Source organism: Seriola lalandi, unplaced genomic scaffold (assembly GCF_002814215.2).
Source record: "Seriola lalandi dorsalis isolate HSWRI2012SDOR001 ecotype SW California unplaced genomic scaffold, Sedor1 jcf7180002052122, whole genome shotgun sequence".
NCBI lineage: Eukaryota > Metazoa > Chordata > Actinopteri > Carangiformes > Carangidae > Seriola > Seriola lalandi.
The window spans coordinates 17567-33198 of record NW_019522675.1 but is presented as its reverse complement, the minus strand read 5'-3'; the positions used below and the strand labels follow the sequence as shown (position 1 = coordinate 33198).

The following is a 15632-nucleotide window of genomic DNA, read 5'->3' as shown; positions in this document are numbered from 1 at the left end:
ACTAGTGGCTCTGATGCTGGAGCAGTAGAAGAGCTGAATGAGAAGGCGGCATTTCTCAAGAGTGGGTGCAAGACCAAGGAAGGAAGGAGTCCAGCCACACAGTCAGGAGTCAAGGAGGAGCTGAGTGCAGCTTGTAAACATGTTTTTCTGATGTTTGGACCAACAAAAAAATGACAAAAAGGAACTAAACAGTGCTTTTTTATTTGACAAAGAGTAAAAAAGACAATTTTGGAAGCCAGATTTGAAGATTCCAGACAGCGGTCCTCCAAATTGGATTTGAGAAAAGAGTGTGGTTTCTAACCCTCATGCTCTGAAGTTGGACCCATCTGATGTTAGTACTATCAAGAAGTTGACAGAAAGAACCAAAGAGTAGCGGGAACAGAGAAGGGGGAGGACAGACCCACTTCAAAAGCACATTTTAGGAAGGAATAAGAGGCAGAATGTAATCTTATCAAAGCAAAAAGTGATTGAAACAGAATGGAAAGGCATGGACTGTAAAGCTTGTGACTTCAACACTCAAAAGACTGAAGAAAAGAAAAGCAAGGATTGTGTGAGAAAAAAGGGAGATAAGTGAAAAAGACCCTAAAGAGGGAGGGAAAGAGAGATAGAGGGTTGGTTTCAAACTGAGAACAACTTGAGTATAACTGTGCTGTGTGGATTGTAAGCCTGTCGCACTGAATTTGGAGCAGTACAAGACTGAAAGGAAAGGAAGATTAGACGCCGAGCTGTGGGAAGCAGCGACAAGAAGATTGTGGATTATTTCTTTTCTCTTCCCCATCATGAAGCTGAAGAAGGTGGAGAGGCTGTGCAGGGAGGTGTGGAGGAGCTGTCAACAGGTCTGATAATATGATTTGGTGCCTGTAACGAATGAGAAAATGATCAAGGGTGGGAATACAAACCAACAACAGTTTACTAGTATATACTCTCCAGAACCAAGTCAGGAAAAGTGGCACTCCAAAAAAAAAAAAAAAATGTGATGATCTTTCACAGTCAATAAGCTGACAAATAATTTTTTTTTTTTTTAGAAGACAGAGCACCCGGCTGAATGTCAGTGCAGAGAAATGCACTTATTTCCTCTTATGAAAATACTGCACATGTTGGTTTTCATCAGTTCTATACTTTGGGGGTGGTGAGAGGAAAAGATAGAAGTGGGCGGTAGATGAACAGAGCTTGTTTCCTACCCTGTCCTGGAGTCAAAAAGATGTGCAGTATGGAGCATACGGGTGTCAAGCGGTCTTGCACAATAATCTCAACAGTGCGGTTGCTTTTGCTTGTGAACAGAAGACAGAAAATTGAAATTGCCCAGCAACCTCTAGAAACATTGATGATGAAAGGAATAGTGGTCACACAAAAACAGGAAGATATTATACTCCTCCGGAGGTTAAAACCAGACTTTTACAATACTGTGGCTGTGGTTGTTTGAGAATGAGTTACTGAACTGGTATGTAGCTGGAGCTGATACAGAAAGTTACAGCAGCACTGATGACAAGTCAATTAAACAAAGAAATATTATAATCTGTTTTATTTACCCACAATCAGCCAAAACTAAGATTACTGAAGTTCCATTTTGAATATACTTGCATGACAACGTCATGATTCATGTGAAATATGCTATTTTTTCCATCCTTGCTGTTGGAAACAGCTGGACTGCTTTTAAATATAAGATATTCTGCTGAATGCATCTTTCCATGACACAGAGCCTCAGGGTTGAACACATGTGCTGAATGAATATGTGCATTCAGAGGGATGGTTTCTTTAATATCTTTTCCATGAATCATGCAGCTTGTCATCGTAGTTACATGTCATGACAGATCTGAGTGAAAGGCTTCAGTGTGGTTCTGTGGTTTGTAGGTGACAAACAGAGACCGAATGAACCGTTTGAGACGATTGTCTCCGCTGATGAAATCAGCGGGGGCTACACATAGATAAGATGTTGAAGTTAAGTTGAGTCACTGTCACAAAATATGCAGAGAGCTACACACAAACACAAACCTGCCTTTACAGATACAGATAGAGGCGGATAGATGACATGGATTGGACTGGACTAGTTGTTATGGTGCGACAGGGAAAAACATTTCCCATCTGATGTTATCAGACTGCCGCTTTGCCGTCCACCCATTTCCTCTGTAAATAAAACAAAGGATCCAGCTCCCTCCAGTGCTGTCCTCTCTAAATATATCAAATAGTAGCGTTTTTATGTTCATATGTATTTTGTGAAAGAAAGCTCTGTGACTCTGTTGTTAATAAGCAGACTGTTATTTTGCTAAAAATACTGGCTGATGAAAGCTACAGTACAAAACATTTTACCACATCAGAGAGGAAGTCAAATCTTGGTTCCGCCTTCCTCCGTATCATTTTGTACAGTGGCTTCTCTGTTACCCATTAATATGAAATTGCCCCCTAGCTTGGAAGTTGTGGTCACTGGTGCTTGTCAAATCTGTACTGAACATGCAAAACACTCATGTTCAATGTTCAATATGCCTTTACTGTCACATTTCTCTTTTCTGTACTGATTTATTTTTCTTTCTTTCATTTTTATTGTTAAATTCTTTGTATATGTACTCACTCAGCAGAGCCATGCGTCAAATGTTTATGGCCAAGCAACTGATACCGAGTATGCCCGTTTTAAATAAATCAGGGATTTTAAGGCACATACTGCTTACACAGGGTCACAAAGAGAATGATAATGATTTTAGCTTTATGTTGCCATAGGTTGGTTCAGTGACAACTATTATTAGTTTCTTGACAAACCTGTTACCAAGCTACATTGCTTTCTTTATATTAGAAATGTAGTGAAAAGAAACCAGTGGATCATTAGTGATTTGTAGGTCGGTAGTAAGAAGAATCAATGCCTGGTGGATAAATCAGTTCTCCGAAGTTTGGCACTTAACAGGAGACTGAAACTTTGAACTCTACTCACCCTTATTCACGTGTAATTCTATAACCCCCTCCTCAATCATTGACCTATAATTTGATACTGATCCTTTTGTGTTTTGGGCTTGAGACGTGCTGATTTAGGTCACATTGCGGCAACAGACAAAAGGCACACAGTAGAATTTCACTGCTGTAAGGCAAACTGGCACATTTTTGGCATCACCATATGACCTCCGGCACTTCATTGAAGTTCCTTTTTTTTTTTTTTTTTTTTTTTTTTTTAATTTGTTGCTCTCCCTATGCTCAAAAGATTCTTTGTTTTTCCTCTCTGCACGCAATGGTTACTCCCGCAGACGAGGAGAATCAATCACCCCCCCATCCAATTTCACACATGATGAAGCCTCTGTAGCACAGTCCATTTTGTTTAGAGGAGAGAGTGTGTCTTGTCTCGGTGTGGCTTGTGGAAAAGTTGTTTATTTGCTGGAATCATTTTTGCTCTCAAGATTGGAACAGGAAATAAAGAAGCATCAGTGTGCACACACACATACATAAACCTTTCAAATTCAGTCGAAAGAAAAACCTTTGATTTAAAAGATAGATAGATAGATAGATAGATAGATAGATAGATAGATAGATAGATAGATAGATAGATAGATAGATAACCACGCTTGTCTTCTGTAATTGTATGGTGAGATAAATAAATAAAAAAAAAATAAAAAAGAATCCAACAAGTTGTACATGTTTTGTCTTGAATAAAAACTTAAACGTATGACAATGCTGTTTCTGAATGAAATGTATGTGACCAGGTGGTTTGGTAAGCTTGACTAATCAGTCGTTCTGTCTCTTGCAGTTGGACCAGCTGGTGGTAGATGCTGCCAAAGAGAAAAGAGACATGGAACAGAAACACTCCACCATCCAGCAAAAGGTGCACAGACACACACACACACTCACACAATATGGCCCCATCTTCTCTTGGTTTCTTGTTGAACACATAAATCACAATATAACATGATCAGGTGGGTGATTGTGAATGGAAAATAATGAACGCTCACTTTGTTGTCCTTGCTCCTGTCCAGCAGAAAAACACACAAACATAAATACTTAACTCAGTGTGTGATCAACATGGCAAAGCTACACTGAGCCTGGGCTTCTCGTGTGTGTATGTAGTAACTTTATGGCTGTTGGAGCCTCTTGCTTTTGGTCACAAAGCCTTTCTTATTGCACTTATGCCTCCTGCCATTAAAAGTAAATCTACAGCACTCTGCTGGGATCTTACAGGACTTTTACCCCACAGCCAGGTGCTCTTATCCCCCTGATCACAACCTCCTGCACCGCCACCACTGCTCCTCTGCCCTGAACTCCCTCTGAATGCTAAAATGCTCCATGCTCAAGTTCTCAATTTGTTAGCATGTTAAAATTCAATTATTTCCAATTGAAACAATATTGCAAATAATTTGCCCTAGGGGACATTTATATATTAAACGACTGATTTCAGCCATTTACTTTGTTATTTAAGTGAATGGAGGTAGTACTCCGTCCTCAGGTGTAAGGTAATCCTTATGGATGATCTCAGCCACACGCCCATGCATTATTGACGGCTGACGGTAACCCATTTCCAAACAAACAAGATTGCGTTTCAGCATGCTGCCTTCTCTGTCCAGCACCTCTGCCAACCATAATATCCCCACTGAGTCACACTTTTTAGTAAATTGTCTTCCATGTGGGCACACCAGAAGTTTTGTCAAGAAATTACAAACAGGCAATAGAAGAAATGTGTTTTTTGCCCCATACAGTTTTAATTTCACAAATATGTCCTAGGTATATATGAGCCGTTTTGTCATAAGCTTCTATTAATTTTGGACACTGATCTTTTGGGAGCTTCATGAACCCTCCCTAGTATAAAAGTTAAGCAGGATTGTTATGTTACAAGATGTAGTGGTGATAAATTGCCCTTAGCTTAACATCATTAACTCCAGACAACATCTGCCAGTCCTTTACCCAGCTGTTGTCTGCTGGGCTTCTGTTAATTTGTCTGCCTTTCCAGTGATATTCGTTTCAGTCTCTAACTGTGTGCAAGTAGTTCTTCTTCTGACGTCTTTCTTTTTATGTACCTTCTGTCGTTTCCTTTTTTTTTTTTTTCCCCCATCTCCTCCCCCTATATATTTTGTGTGTCCTGTCCTCTATCTCTCTCTTCCCTCTTGCTCGGTCATTGATGGTACGTGTGCCAGCTTCCGCTTGTCCTTGAGCACCTATCCTCCACCACCCCTCCCTCAATTTACTTTGATGCTATTTTTATGTTGTCTTGCTCCCACTGCTCTCTCTTGTCTAGCTGTTTGTACACAGACATTCCTAACCAATTGTGTCTTCTTTTCTTCTACTTCTGCCCTTTTTGTCTCCTCTCTTCTTCTATTGCTCACTTCAGGCTGCTTTGCAGGTAAGCTGTGCTACTCTTCCTTTTTCTTCCCTCACTGTTGATCCTGTGACATGTCTGCATGGTTGGATAGATACTGTACTCTTTGCTTTCTGCTCAGACTCCACTTCTGCAGCTCTCATCTTTTGTATGAAGACGAGTGAGCTGGTTCATCATAAATTAAACTGGAAATATGCAATGATAAGATGCCATTTTAGGGATTTTTATTTGTCACGTGTCCTTGTGTTGCTTAAGTCAACCTCAGTTTGATTAATTGAATTAAGTCTGTCTCTTTTGATACCATAATGCCATATTGCACATGGCTTTCCACACTGAACTCATGTTGCTTGTTTTATGCTCAGTTGGGTTCAGCTGTTCACACATGCCAAAACAACTGAAATGTTTTTGGCAGTGACCTTTATCACATTTCTTTTTAGTATCTTGCAAAGGTTTCGAGGTGAATAAAGTGAAACATGCCTGTAGTTATCAGTACAAGTGCAATGGAAAAGCAATATATGGTATATATCCTGTGCTTTACAGCACAAAGCTAATGTATTACTTATCCCATAATTCTCAAGTGCTGCAGGTTGCAAAGTGCACAAATGTTATTCAATGTGATATTTGGCCCGCAGTATTCCCCAAGGCAACTTTGACATCTATGGCCTTACGGGTTCTTCAATCCATCATGCTGATTTTCCACTTGCAATAGAACCTACACTGCTATTTTAATCAACTATATTTAGTATAAACTGATCTAATGATCTGTATCAGCCTCAGGGATTAGGGTAATGTGCAACATAACACACTTCTACACGTCTCTGAAGCCTCCTCTTGCCTTTGTAGTTTTGTCGGTGACGCAGGTTGTTTACTTGTGGGGCTGTCCCCATTACTTACTGGTGTTGTGAAACTCCACTCGGTAGAGAGTGTTTTCTGTTATACTTCAGTCTGAGCCAGAATGTGAGTTCTGGGAGTTAGAAGTCGTGTAAAGGAACTGATTAATTGTTGTTATTGATTCAGTGACCATATCAGCCCCGCATCATTTTATTATGTGTCATTATAGGTCATTATGTGTTGTATGCCATTGGACACTAAAACCTTTACTAAAACCTCCATTTTATTTGTGCTTGCACACAAACCCTTCCACAGTCATTGTATTGATGAAACCTCCTATCCTCACGGGAGTTGAAGAGGGTCCTGAGGTTGTGTTTAGTATGCTTCCTGCCTGCCTGTGTGCATTATTCAGCAGCAGCACTGTGACCATGGAGCATGACAGAGTCACAATGTTGCTATGGGAGAGAGTGATGGGCTGCTGACTTAAAGATTTTTCTGTCTTATCTCATAAAGAAATAAAAGGCAAGTCATTGGAGTTGAAACAGCTGTGGTCTTATTGTTTTTCTGTGAGAAAAAGCCCTTAACAGCCATACATACTAAAAGGCTGAAAATTACAGACATTCAGTGTGGTTAAATGATTGGTTACTTCAGTAACACACATACGATGGAGATAAAAGAGGGAAGGGAAAAGCTGAGTGTTAAACTGAGGTCAGTATAAATGTTTGATGCCTGAGCTCCTCTGCACAGTATACTTAATTATTCTAACCCAACAGTCACACCACAACACACACACACACACACACACACACACACACACACACACACACACGACCTTCACTTAGAGCATGAGGCCTTAGGAGGAGGAGCAGCCGAACCTGTGACGAAAGTTTTGATAGACACACACGGAGCCACAGTAGAGGAGGAGGTGAGAGACAAGTCACGCTGCTTATAGTGGTACTGTCATTGAGATGCTACACAGGTCGACTTTGAGATAGAAAAGATTCATCAGCCTCACAGGGAAACATTCGCACACACACACAACTTGGCACACACTCCATAAAAATGAAGATTTTCAGCCGTTTCCACTATGTGTGGTATCTGGTGAGTGCAACTAAGAGGCACTGAGCAAGAATGTTTGTATGTCAATGCATGCGACAGTGTCTCTGTGCCCATTGCTATTTATAGTAATAGTCTGTGTTTATGTTTGTGCTTCTTTAGTGTGAGTACATCTCTTTTGTGTGCTTGATTTTTTTATTTTGGCATATCTGTGATATGTGAAATTCCTTTGTGTTAGCGTAAGGAAATACATATTTATTTTCTGTGTGTCGTTCTCTTGCTTTGTGTGACGTTTTAGGAGGTGACTGAGCTCGACTCTTTGCCAGACTGCCGCAACTTTTGTGCTTGGAGGTCGACCTCCGTACGTAGAGTCATCGCATCGATTTCCATCTGACTTCCGTTTTGTAGCCCTACCTGTCCCTGTCTTTCATCTCCTCTCCTCTCCTCTCCTTTCCATTCCTTTCCTGCTCATGCTCAGAGACTGCATTGCAGTGTTTGTGTTTATGTTTGCATCTGTATCTGTAGAGTGCATAAGTCTTGATGTGTCTTGATTATGCAGCATGCATTTTGATGCCTCAACGTTGGTGCCAGTGTCCACTACAGTGAACTCAGGTTGCTGGTTTGATGTTAGTGAGTGGTTTGTTGCTGTGCAGTTGACTTTCCCGTTTTGGCTGTTTGGATAATAAATGAACGTATCTCTGTTGTCAGACGAAAACCTTGTGTCTCTAAAATGTTTCAGGAACTAAGAACAGCAGCCTTGCTTGTAGCTTGACCACTACCTGATTTTAAATATATGAAACAGAGTTGAAAATGATTTCCCAGGCCTAAGTGGTCACAGAAATTTCTCAAGCCATAGTTGAAACAAAAGAACCAGGGTGGTTTTCACATGACAGCATCACTTTGTCTTTCATTCTTTGGCCGTAGGGATTGTGGGTCATAAAATGTTTGCATTTGTGTTTGTACATGTGTGAGTGAACGCACACATGGATCAAAGAGGTCAGTGTTACTGTCATGATTTCCCTGGCCCTAGATGAATCTGAAGGCTGTTATTTTTCTACACATTGCAGTAATTTTGTCCAACCTTTAGGAAAAGGTCATCTGTTGAATTCCTGAAATGGAATCTTTCCATCATCTTTCTGTTCAGAAGCTTAATACACAAACATTTTGTTCGCCTTGTGCACCCAAAATAACCTCCCCTGTCCCAGTGTATGTCATGCAGGAAAATGTTATTTGTGTGTGTGTGTGTGTGTGTGTGTGTGTGTGTGTGTGTGTGTGAGTGAGTGTGCATCCATCTGATTACACCATGGCATCATAGGAAAGAGGGGTTTAACTTGTTAAGCTTTCGCTCAGGCTACATTTACACCAGCAATGAGTGGGAACATGCATGCACAAATGGTCACTGTGCCGTCATCTGTCATGCACTATCAATGAATTGATCAAACTCTATTTATATAGCCCCTTTCCTACAGGTTCATGTAATTCAGAGTACTTTACAGATGACTGACATGCTGATAAGACAGAACAAGTGTCACGGTAAAAACTATTTGAAAACAATTTATCAAATGCCAAAAAGAAAGATTTAAGAAATATAAAATAATAGATAAATATAAAGTATAGAATTAGACCCATTAGAGTCCTGATATTTCCACTCTATGTGCATGTTTAGCATGGCTGCTTTCCAGGAAGTAAACAGGAGACAGGAGTCACTGCCTGCGGAATGACTGAGGTCATTTCCACTCAGCACTCTCAGTTATCAATGTTGATCTGTTTGACTTACTGAATTTGCTACACTGGGGTTTGTCTGTAATAAGAATTTATTTATTTGTAGTATTTTCAGTGTTTTGGTCACAACTTAAAAGTTATTGCATTTTTGCAAGTCATTTGAATCCATCAGCCATTTGCTTCCTGTTGATTTTGCCATAGAATTACTGAAGTTCCTCTTAAACTTATACTTAAGAACTGACAAACAGATGGTCACTACGTATCAGTGATGTGAAGTGGCAGGCAGAGGAGTGTTTAACTTTCACTGTATAAATGCTGCTCTAAAGGTTTGTTTTGTTTTCGTTTAATTCTTGAGGTGAACATTTTTGATCAGAGCACTAACTCTCATCGGCTTCATGAGGGTCAAGATGAATCAGTCCAGCCTGAGTCAGAAACATAGTTTGGATTCTTTTAGAAGATGATTCTCCAGCTCGATACAGTAACAGACTTAGATATTTAGTTGTAATTGGTTGTGGAGACGATGACACTGTAACTTGACTCCACAAGGACAAACACACACACACACGAGCATCATGGTATTCAGTGTCACTTGAAACTGAGAAAGCTGGGAGGGTGTTAGGAAAGTGTGGCAGCAGCTCAGGTAGTTAAAGATAGACTGGCTATAGGGACAGGCCCATGACAACACAGCAGATTGAGTTACAGCAGAGTCAGTGAGAGAAAGGATGCATGAAAGCTCAGCTTGGCAGCTTTTACTCTTTGGAGGACAATAACTAATTCACTAATCTAGCTGAATACCTGCAGGAATATTTAATGTAGAATCTTCATTTAAAGATTGTTTGTTTTTGTCCAGGTGTAGCAGTAATGGGGAGGGAATTAGACATTTACTTAGTTTATTTGATTGTTTTTTTTTTTTTTTTTTTGGTTTGTTGTTTTGTACACAAACAAAAACAATGTTGTATATACTGTACTTGTTGCTGGTGATGTATTATCTGGTCATTCCTGGCCTTTGTTATGTTCCCTTACATTTGGATCTTCACTTCAGAGACAGACGGGTGGACAAACTAAAACGTTTCAAGCCTTGAGGCAAATCTTGAAGAAGTTGGGTGCAACTCCACATTAGAGGTCTTCCACTATTTTGTTACATACCCATTAAACCTTGACTCTCAGGCAATAAATTGGTTGGAATAGATTATTACTCTGTAAGCATAAGGCTGTTGTTTCTGTCTTTTCTGGTTCATGGTGTGAAACATCATTCTGGTCAGTGTGAGCAGTGGCTGTGCTGCTCTGCACAAGGTCATTTAGTACTTATTAGTCCACATTTGTCACCTCAGAGAAAATCATCAGCACCAAAAGATCTACGAGGATAATGTGGGAGAAAAAATATTTTAACACGGTGATTGTTTGTGTTCTTTTCCTTCCTTTCCATCTTTTTTTCAGGATTTCTCGCATGACGACACCAAGCTGGAGTACAATGTGGACGCAGACAACGGCATCGCCATGGAGGGTTATCTGTTTAAGAGGGCCAGCAATGCCTTCAAGACATGGAATAGGTACAGCAGACGCACTTCAATTAGCAATTTTATGAATACATTAAATTCAATTTAATGACAAAGAATAGCTGGTGTGGGCTAATAATGGATTAAAGAAGGCAAGCACTGTCATCAAAATTTAGAACTGAGATATGAAAGGTGTTTTACATTTTAATGCCTCAGCAAGTGCTTTAAACATGTTTAGAGAAGGTTTTTTTTCATTTTTATAATGACTGCAGGAATATAATTGAGTAAGCATAAGAAGGAAGAGGTATGCCTGAGTGGACAAATTGAATGAAAATTTTAATGCATTTCATGTCCCTCAATTCACCCTCTCACCTTTGTCTTTTCAAGTTGACCCATATAACTCAGGTTGTATTCATATTCATACATTCACATAGATATTGCTGTTCCTTTCATAATTTTATTCCAAAGAAATAATTGAATTAACACACTGTTGTACATATAGCATAATGCACATATAGGTTTTTAGAATACCATAGTTTACTGTGTTTAAATACACTCTGTTCTAACATGAGCTCACACAGTCTCACACCTCTTGAACCGTTTCATCTACTCATCGATTCTCTCTGGATATCAAAGTATGTCAAATTGTGTGATTTTTAGGAGCGTCACTGGTAACTGCATGTGACTTTGTTTTTTTGGCTTTTATTAAACTCATGATCTCCTTTCAGACGTTGGTTCTCCATCCAAAACAATCAGCTAGTGTACCAGAAGAAATTTAAGGTATGTCAAGTGACTCCCTGAGCACCAACCACGATCAAATATGCATGTGTTTGACTTCCAGCACAAATATCCCTCCATGTATTTTTAACAGGATGCCGTAGCCTCTCTTTAGAGCAGTAGCAGCCAATTCAAAACGAACGTTTGTTGTAGGACAAACCGCAGCTGTATGTGAACATGTGTTTCTGTGTGTAACTGTTATGTAAGATGTAGCCATTGAGCCATTGTGCAGCTCAAGTCACATTCTGAGTTATTTAAAAACATTTAAGTTAATGTACATTTAACATACATGTGTAGCACTGATGAAAGGATTGTGTGTAGTATTTTATTACCAAGGAAAAATGTTATTTTTGCTACATTTTAACAGCAGTTGGACAAAAACCAGCTTGTAGCTGGGTTAGACACTCTCTGCACTGGCAAGTAGGCAAAGGAAATATTACATTTAGCTAGTTTATTCAGTAATGGCCCCTTCTCTCAGGCTGGGAACGCTACAATTTTTGCAGTTTCTCTGTGCCCTCACAGCAGAGGATAAACACAGCGACCCATTATATATTTACCAAAGTTAGACAAACATGTAACAGCTGTTTGATTAGATGAATTGGTTGTTAGATGTGGACCGTGTCATTGTTTTTTGTCAGCAGGTCTGTTTTAAATACTGCAAGGGATCAATAGCAAGATTTTAAAAAAGCAGCACGTTTACCATGTTATGTGGAAAATCTTTGGTCCTTCAGTGGTGTTTGTGCATTGTGTTTAACCAAAGTGGCTGTTTTGTTCCCTCAGGACAACCCTACAGTGGTGGTAGAGGACCTTAGGCTATGTACAGTCAAACACTGTGAAGACATAGAGCGTCGCTTCTGTTTCGAAGTGGTGTCGCCCACCAAGTAAGTTTGAGTCACCGAAGTATTGCTCTCTATCAGTCTAATGAGCACAGCAATATGTTAAAAAATAAGGTGGTGTGCTAGTGTATCCAACCCCTTCCACATGCACACACATAGACACACATTGGGCAGACAGCAGTGGTGTGATGTCTCTCTGTCCCAACAGGAGCTGTATGATGCAGGCAGACTCAGAGAAGCTGCGACAGGCCTGGATCAAAGCCGTCCAGAACAGCATCGCCACCGCCTTCCGCGACAAGGGAGATGATGGCGAGGTAAAAACCAGACACAGTCAGACTGATACGATGGTTGAAATGGTTCATATAGACAAATACATCACATAAGAGATAAACATCCATCCTATTCACCACAGTGCTAGTAAAATAAATAAGAGTATTCCACGCGGGAGAAACTTAGGGAAAACAAAGAAAGTTATTTTATGTTTTATGATTTATTTGTTCCTTTGTCATATAATCTAGTATTGAAACATGCATTAATATATATTTATGTATATAACACTGACTTGCTATGCTTAAATTTCTGTTAAGTCATTTTCCATTTAGTATCCCGTAAATGTTTGCTTCTCAAAATTACCCCAAAAGGATTCCTTCCCAAAGTTTCCTTTCATCCTGTCCTTACTTAATAAATCATCAGTTCCTCTTTTGGATGACTGTGTACATCTCCCATCTCTCTCATGTTAGAAGCTGGACAGGAAGTCGTCCACATCAACAGGGAGTCTGGACTCCAGTGGGGAGCCAAAGGAGAGATCGCTCAAAGGAGAGAGCGCCCTGCAGAAGGTCCTGGCCATCCCGGGCAATGCCTGCTGCTGTGACTGTGGCCAGCCGGACCCCCGCTGGGCCAGCATCAATCTGGGCATCACCCTCTGTATACAGTGTTCTGGCATTCACAGGTAAAGTACTGTGTTTTATTGTTTTATTGAGCAAATTCCTATTACATGCCTTTTCACAAACAGTTAAGCATACAAAAATGATATCAAAGTAGGACCTGCAATAATAAACTGATGTGGAAGATGTAGATAAATAGAATATCAAATTAAAAGCAAAATCACAAATGAAAACACAAAGTCAATCAATTCTTAACTAAACAACTTATACATTGAAGTGTTTCTAGAAAGGAGAAACTCACAGTAACTAATAAGCTCAAGGAACTAATGTTTATTTATTTATCACCTTGTAGGAATAGAGTTCATTTTAAGTTCATTTTGGTCGCTTTAGTTATGGAAAATGTTTTCCATCACAGTATATGTACAAAATGTTCTGGTCTTATGGGATTTTTGAAATGTAAACACACTGATGTGAACACCCAGTCTGCTTAGGATGTTGTGACAATGTTTAATTACTTAGCAGGGTAAAATATTTAATTATTATTCAGGCCAAATAAGTGTGCAGGTCAGACCTCATGTTTTCCATGTAAAGCAAAAATCACACGGGAATCAGGCTTAACTTTCTCACTACAACCTAAAAAAGTAAATGCGATTACTTTTGTAGGATTTGTATTGTGATTTCCAAACCAGGGTGGGTTGAAAAATTATTAAATTATTCATTTAATTAAGGATTAAGGAAGGATTAAGGATTATACAAATTATAATCCCATAAATTAGTCAATTTTTGACATCTGTAAATCTCTGCCACTTTCCTTCTAGTTATATTTTTTAAAACTTTAAGATACATGTATATAAAGGCATAGTGCTGTCCGAGTACTGGCCATTCATTTAAGAAGTGCATTCTGTACATACAGGGTTTTTCATTATCAGTTCTGCTAAATCTGTAAATATGATGACCTCCACCTTGTGGCTAAAACCTTAACTACACTTGTATGATGAAAAGTATTGACTTTACGGCATTTAACCCTGTGGCCCACTTACAATAAAAAGTATTTGGTTTTTTTTCATCCGCAGGAGTCTTGGAGTGCATTTCTCTAAGGTTCGGTCTCTGACTTTGGACACATGGGAACCAGAACTGCTTAAGGTTAGTCAGGAAGAGCTGATGTACATAAACAATGTACCTGAACTGTTCAGCTCAAACTGAAAGTCTTTTCTTTTATTAAGTTCTTTCTTGCTAACTTTTAATATATTTTTATGGCACACATTTAATTTCTCTTTAACTGTTTCCTGATGACAACCACTGTCTGATCCATTTAGCATGTGTAACTTAGTTAAGTCTCTACTGCCTGGCTGATTATCCAGCTGTGTTGACAAATCTTTCGCTGTTTTTTTTTTCACAGTTGATGTGTGAATTGGGAAACAAAGTGATCAACGAGATCTATGAGGCTCGGCGAGAGGAGCTAGGAGCCAGAAAACCACAGCCAGGAGACCCGAGGTACAGTCCTACAAGATATATGTTGGTATTTTCAGACCTAAAGAAAATAAATTCTGCAGGTAAATAAATATGTGTATGAATATTTTCTTCTCTTGATTAATTTCTCACTGGATTTGTTCTTTTGTATTAAGAACTTTTTGTGTTTCTGACATTGTGAAGGAGACTTTCCAATTTTTATAAAAGAATACAATAGAATATAGGTAATACTGTCTTAATATATATGAGTTTGATTAAATCTGGATACATTAAACTCCCAGTCTGCTGCTGGTGTACACCTTCTGTATCAAACTGTGCCTGGATGGAGTAGAGAAATGGTAGTAAAAATCTACCATCTATGCTTCTTGTTTCTACCAGACATGAGGTAGAGGCCTACATCAAAGCCAAATACGTGGACCGCCGGTTTGTACGCCGGCCGTCAGACGAGGAGCTTCGCAACAAAGTGGTCACTCTGAGCAAACAGGAGAAGAGGCTGAGCAGTAGCTCTGAGCATCTTCCCCCAAGACCGCCTCCTCCTACCCCCAAACTCCGACCTGGTTCAAATGCCTCCGGACAGACAGGTCAGCATAAAAATAAATGTAAAACACACCCTTGTGTTTTCAAACAATATACACGATCTAGTTCGCAACAAAACTCATTTAGACCAGACAGCGTACTGGATTTTAGCTGGATGGGTCGCCAACTCCAACAAGCTGTAATGTTTGAAAACAAGTATTTTGAGAATTGAGTTATTAAAAATCAGTTGATGGAGGCTTGGCTATTGGGTTAGTTTTTACCCCTTGGTTTAATCGTTTTCTCTAATCCTCCAAAACAAATTGATTCTTATTTTCTGCAACCCAAATGACCTGTTTCCTAAACCATTTTCAGTTTGAATGTTTGTTATAACATGTAAGTAACAGAACTTTTAGTGCTTCTTAAAAAACAAATTACACTGCATCAGGAGGACAAAGCTTCTATTATATGCTGTATATGATTTGTATATGGTTTGCACTGCTGTGAACAAGGGTCCACCCACCCGGCATACTGTGTGTTCTTTGTGAGCAGCATATGTCTAAGCCTTCTTTGCCTCCCATTGCTTCTTGTAGTCAGTCTCCTCTGGTGTCAGCTGAGCTGGTAGTCTAACTGTCTGTGCTTTCACCCTTCTCTCCTCTCTCTCCTCTTCCTCAATTTCTCTTTTTTCACACTCTCTCTTTCCTTTCCTCTTGTGGCCGTTTTGTGCTTCTGTACTAACCCCTGCTCTCACCGCCTACCCCCC

At 39.6% G+C, this 15632-nt stretch overlaps 1 protein-coding gene across 2 annotated transcripts in view; it reads left to right on the top strand.

Annotated features, from left to right (window-relative positions):
* The window catches only part of LOC111650053 (arf-GAP with coiled-coil, ANK repeat and PH domain-containing protein 2), a 51471-nt gene that overhangs the window by 26340 nt on the left and 9499 nt on the right, over window positions 1-15632 (top strand). For both annotated transcript variants that reach the window (XM_087172200.1, XM_023399834.2), the window contains exons 9-17: window positions 3725-3799; window positions 10331-10443; window positions 11118-11169; window positions 11947-12047; window positions 12211-12316; window positions 12743-12951; window positions 13960-14029; window positions 14286-14380; window positions 14735-14937. In XM_087172200.1, the coding sequence (XP_087028326.1) occupies window positions 3725-3799; window positions 10331-10443; window positions 11118-11169; window positions 11947-12047; window positions 12211-12316; window positions 12743-12951; window positions 13960-14029; window positions 14286-14380; window positions 14735-14937 (1024 nt within the window). The remainder of the gene's footprint in view (window positions 1-3724; window positions 3800-10330; window positions 10444-11117; window positions 11170-11946; window positions 12048-12210; window positions 12317-12742; window positions 12952-13959; window positions 14030-14285; window positions 14381-14734; window positions 14938-15632) is intronic.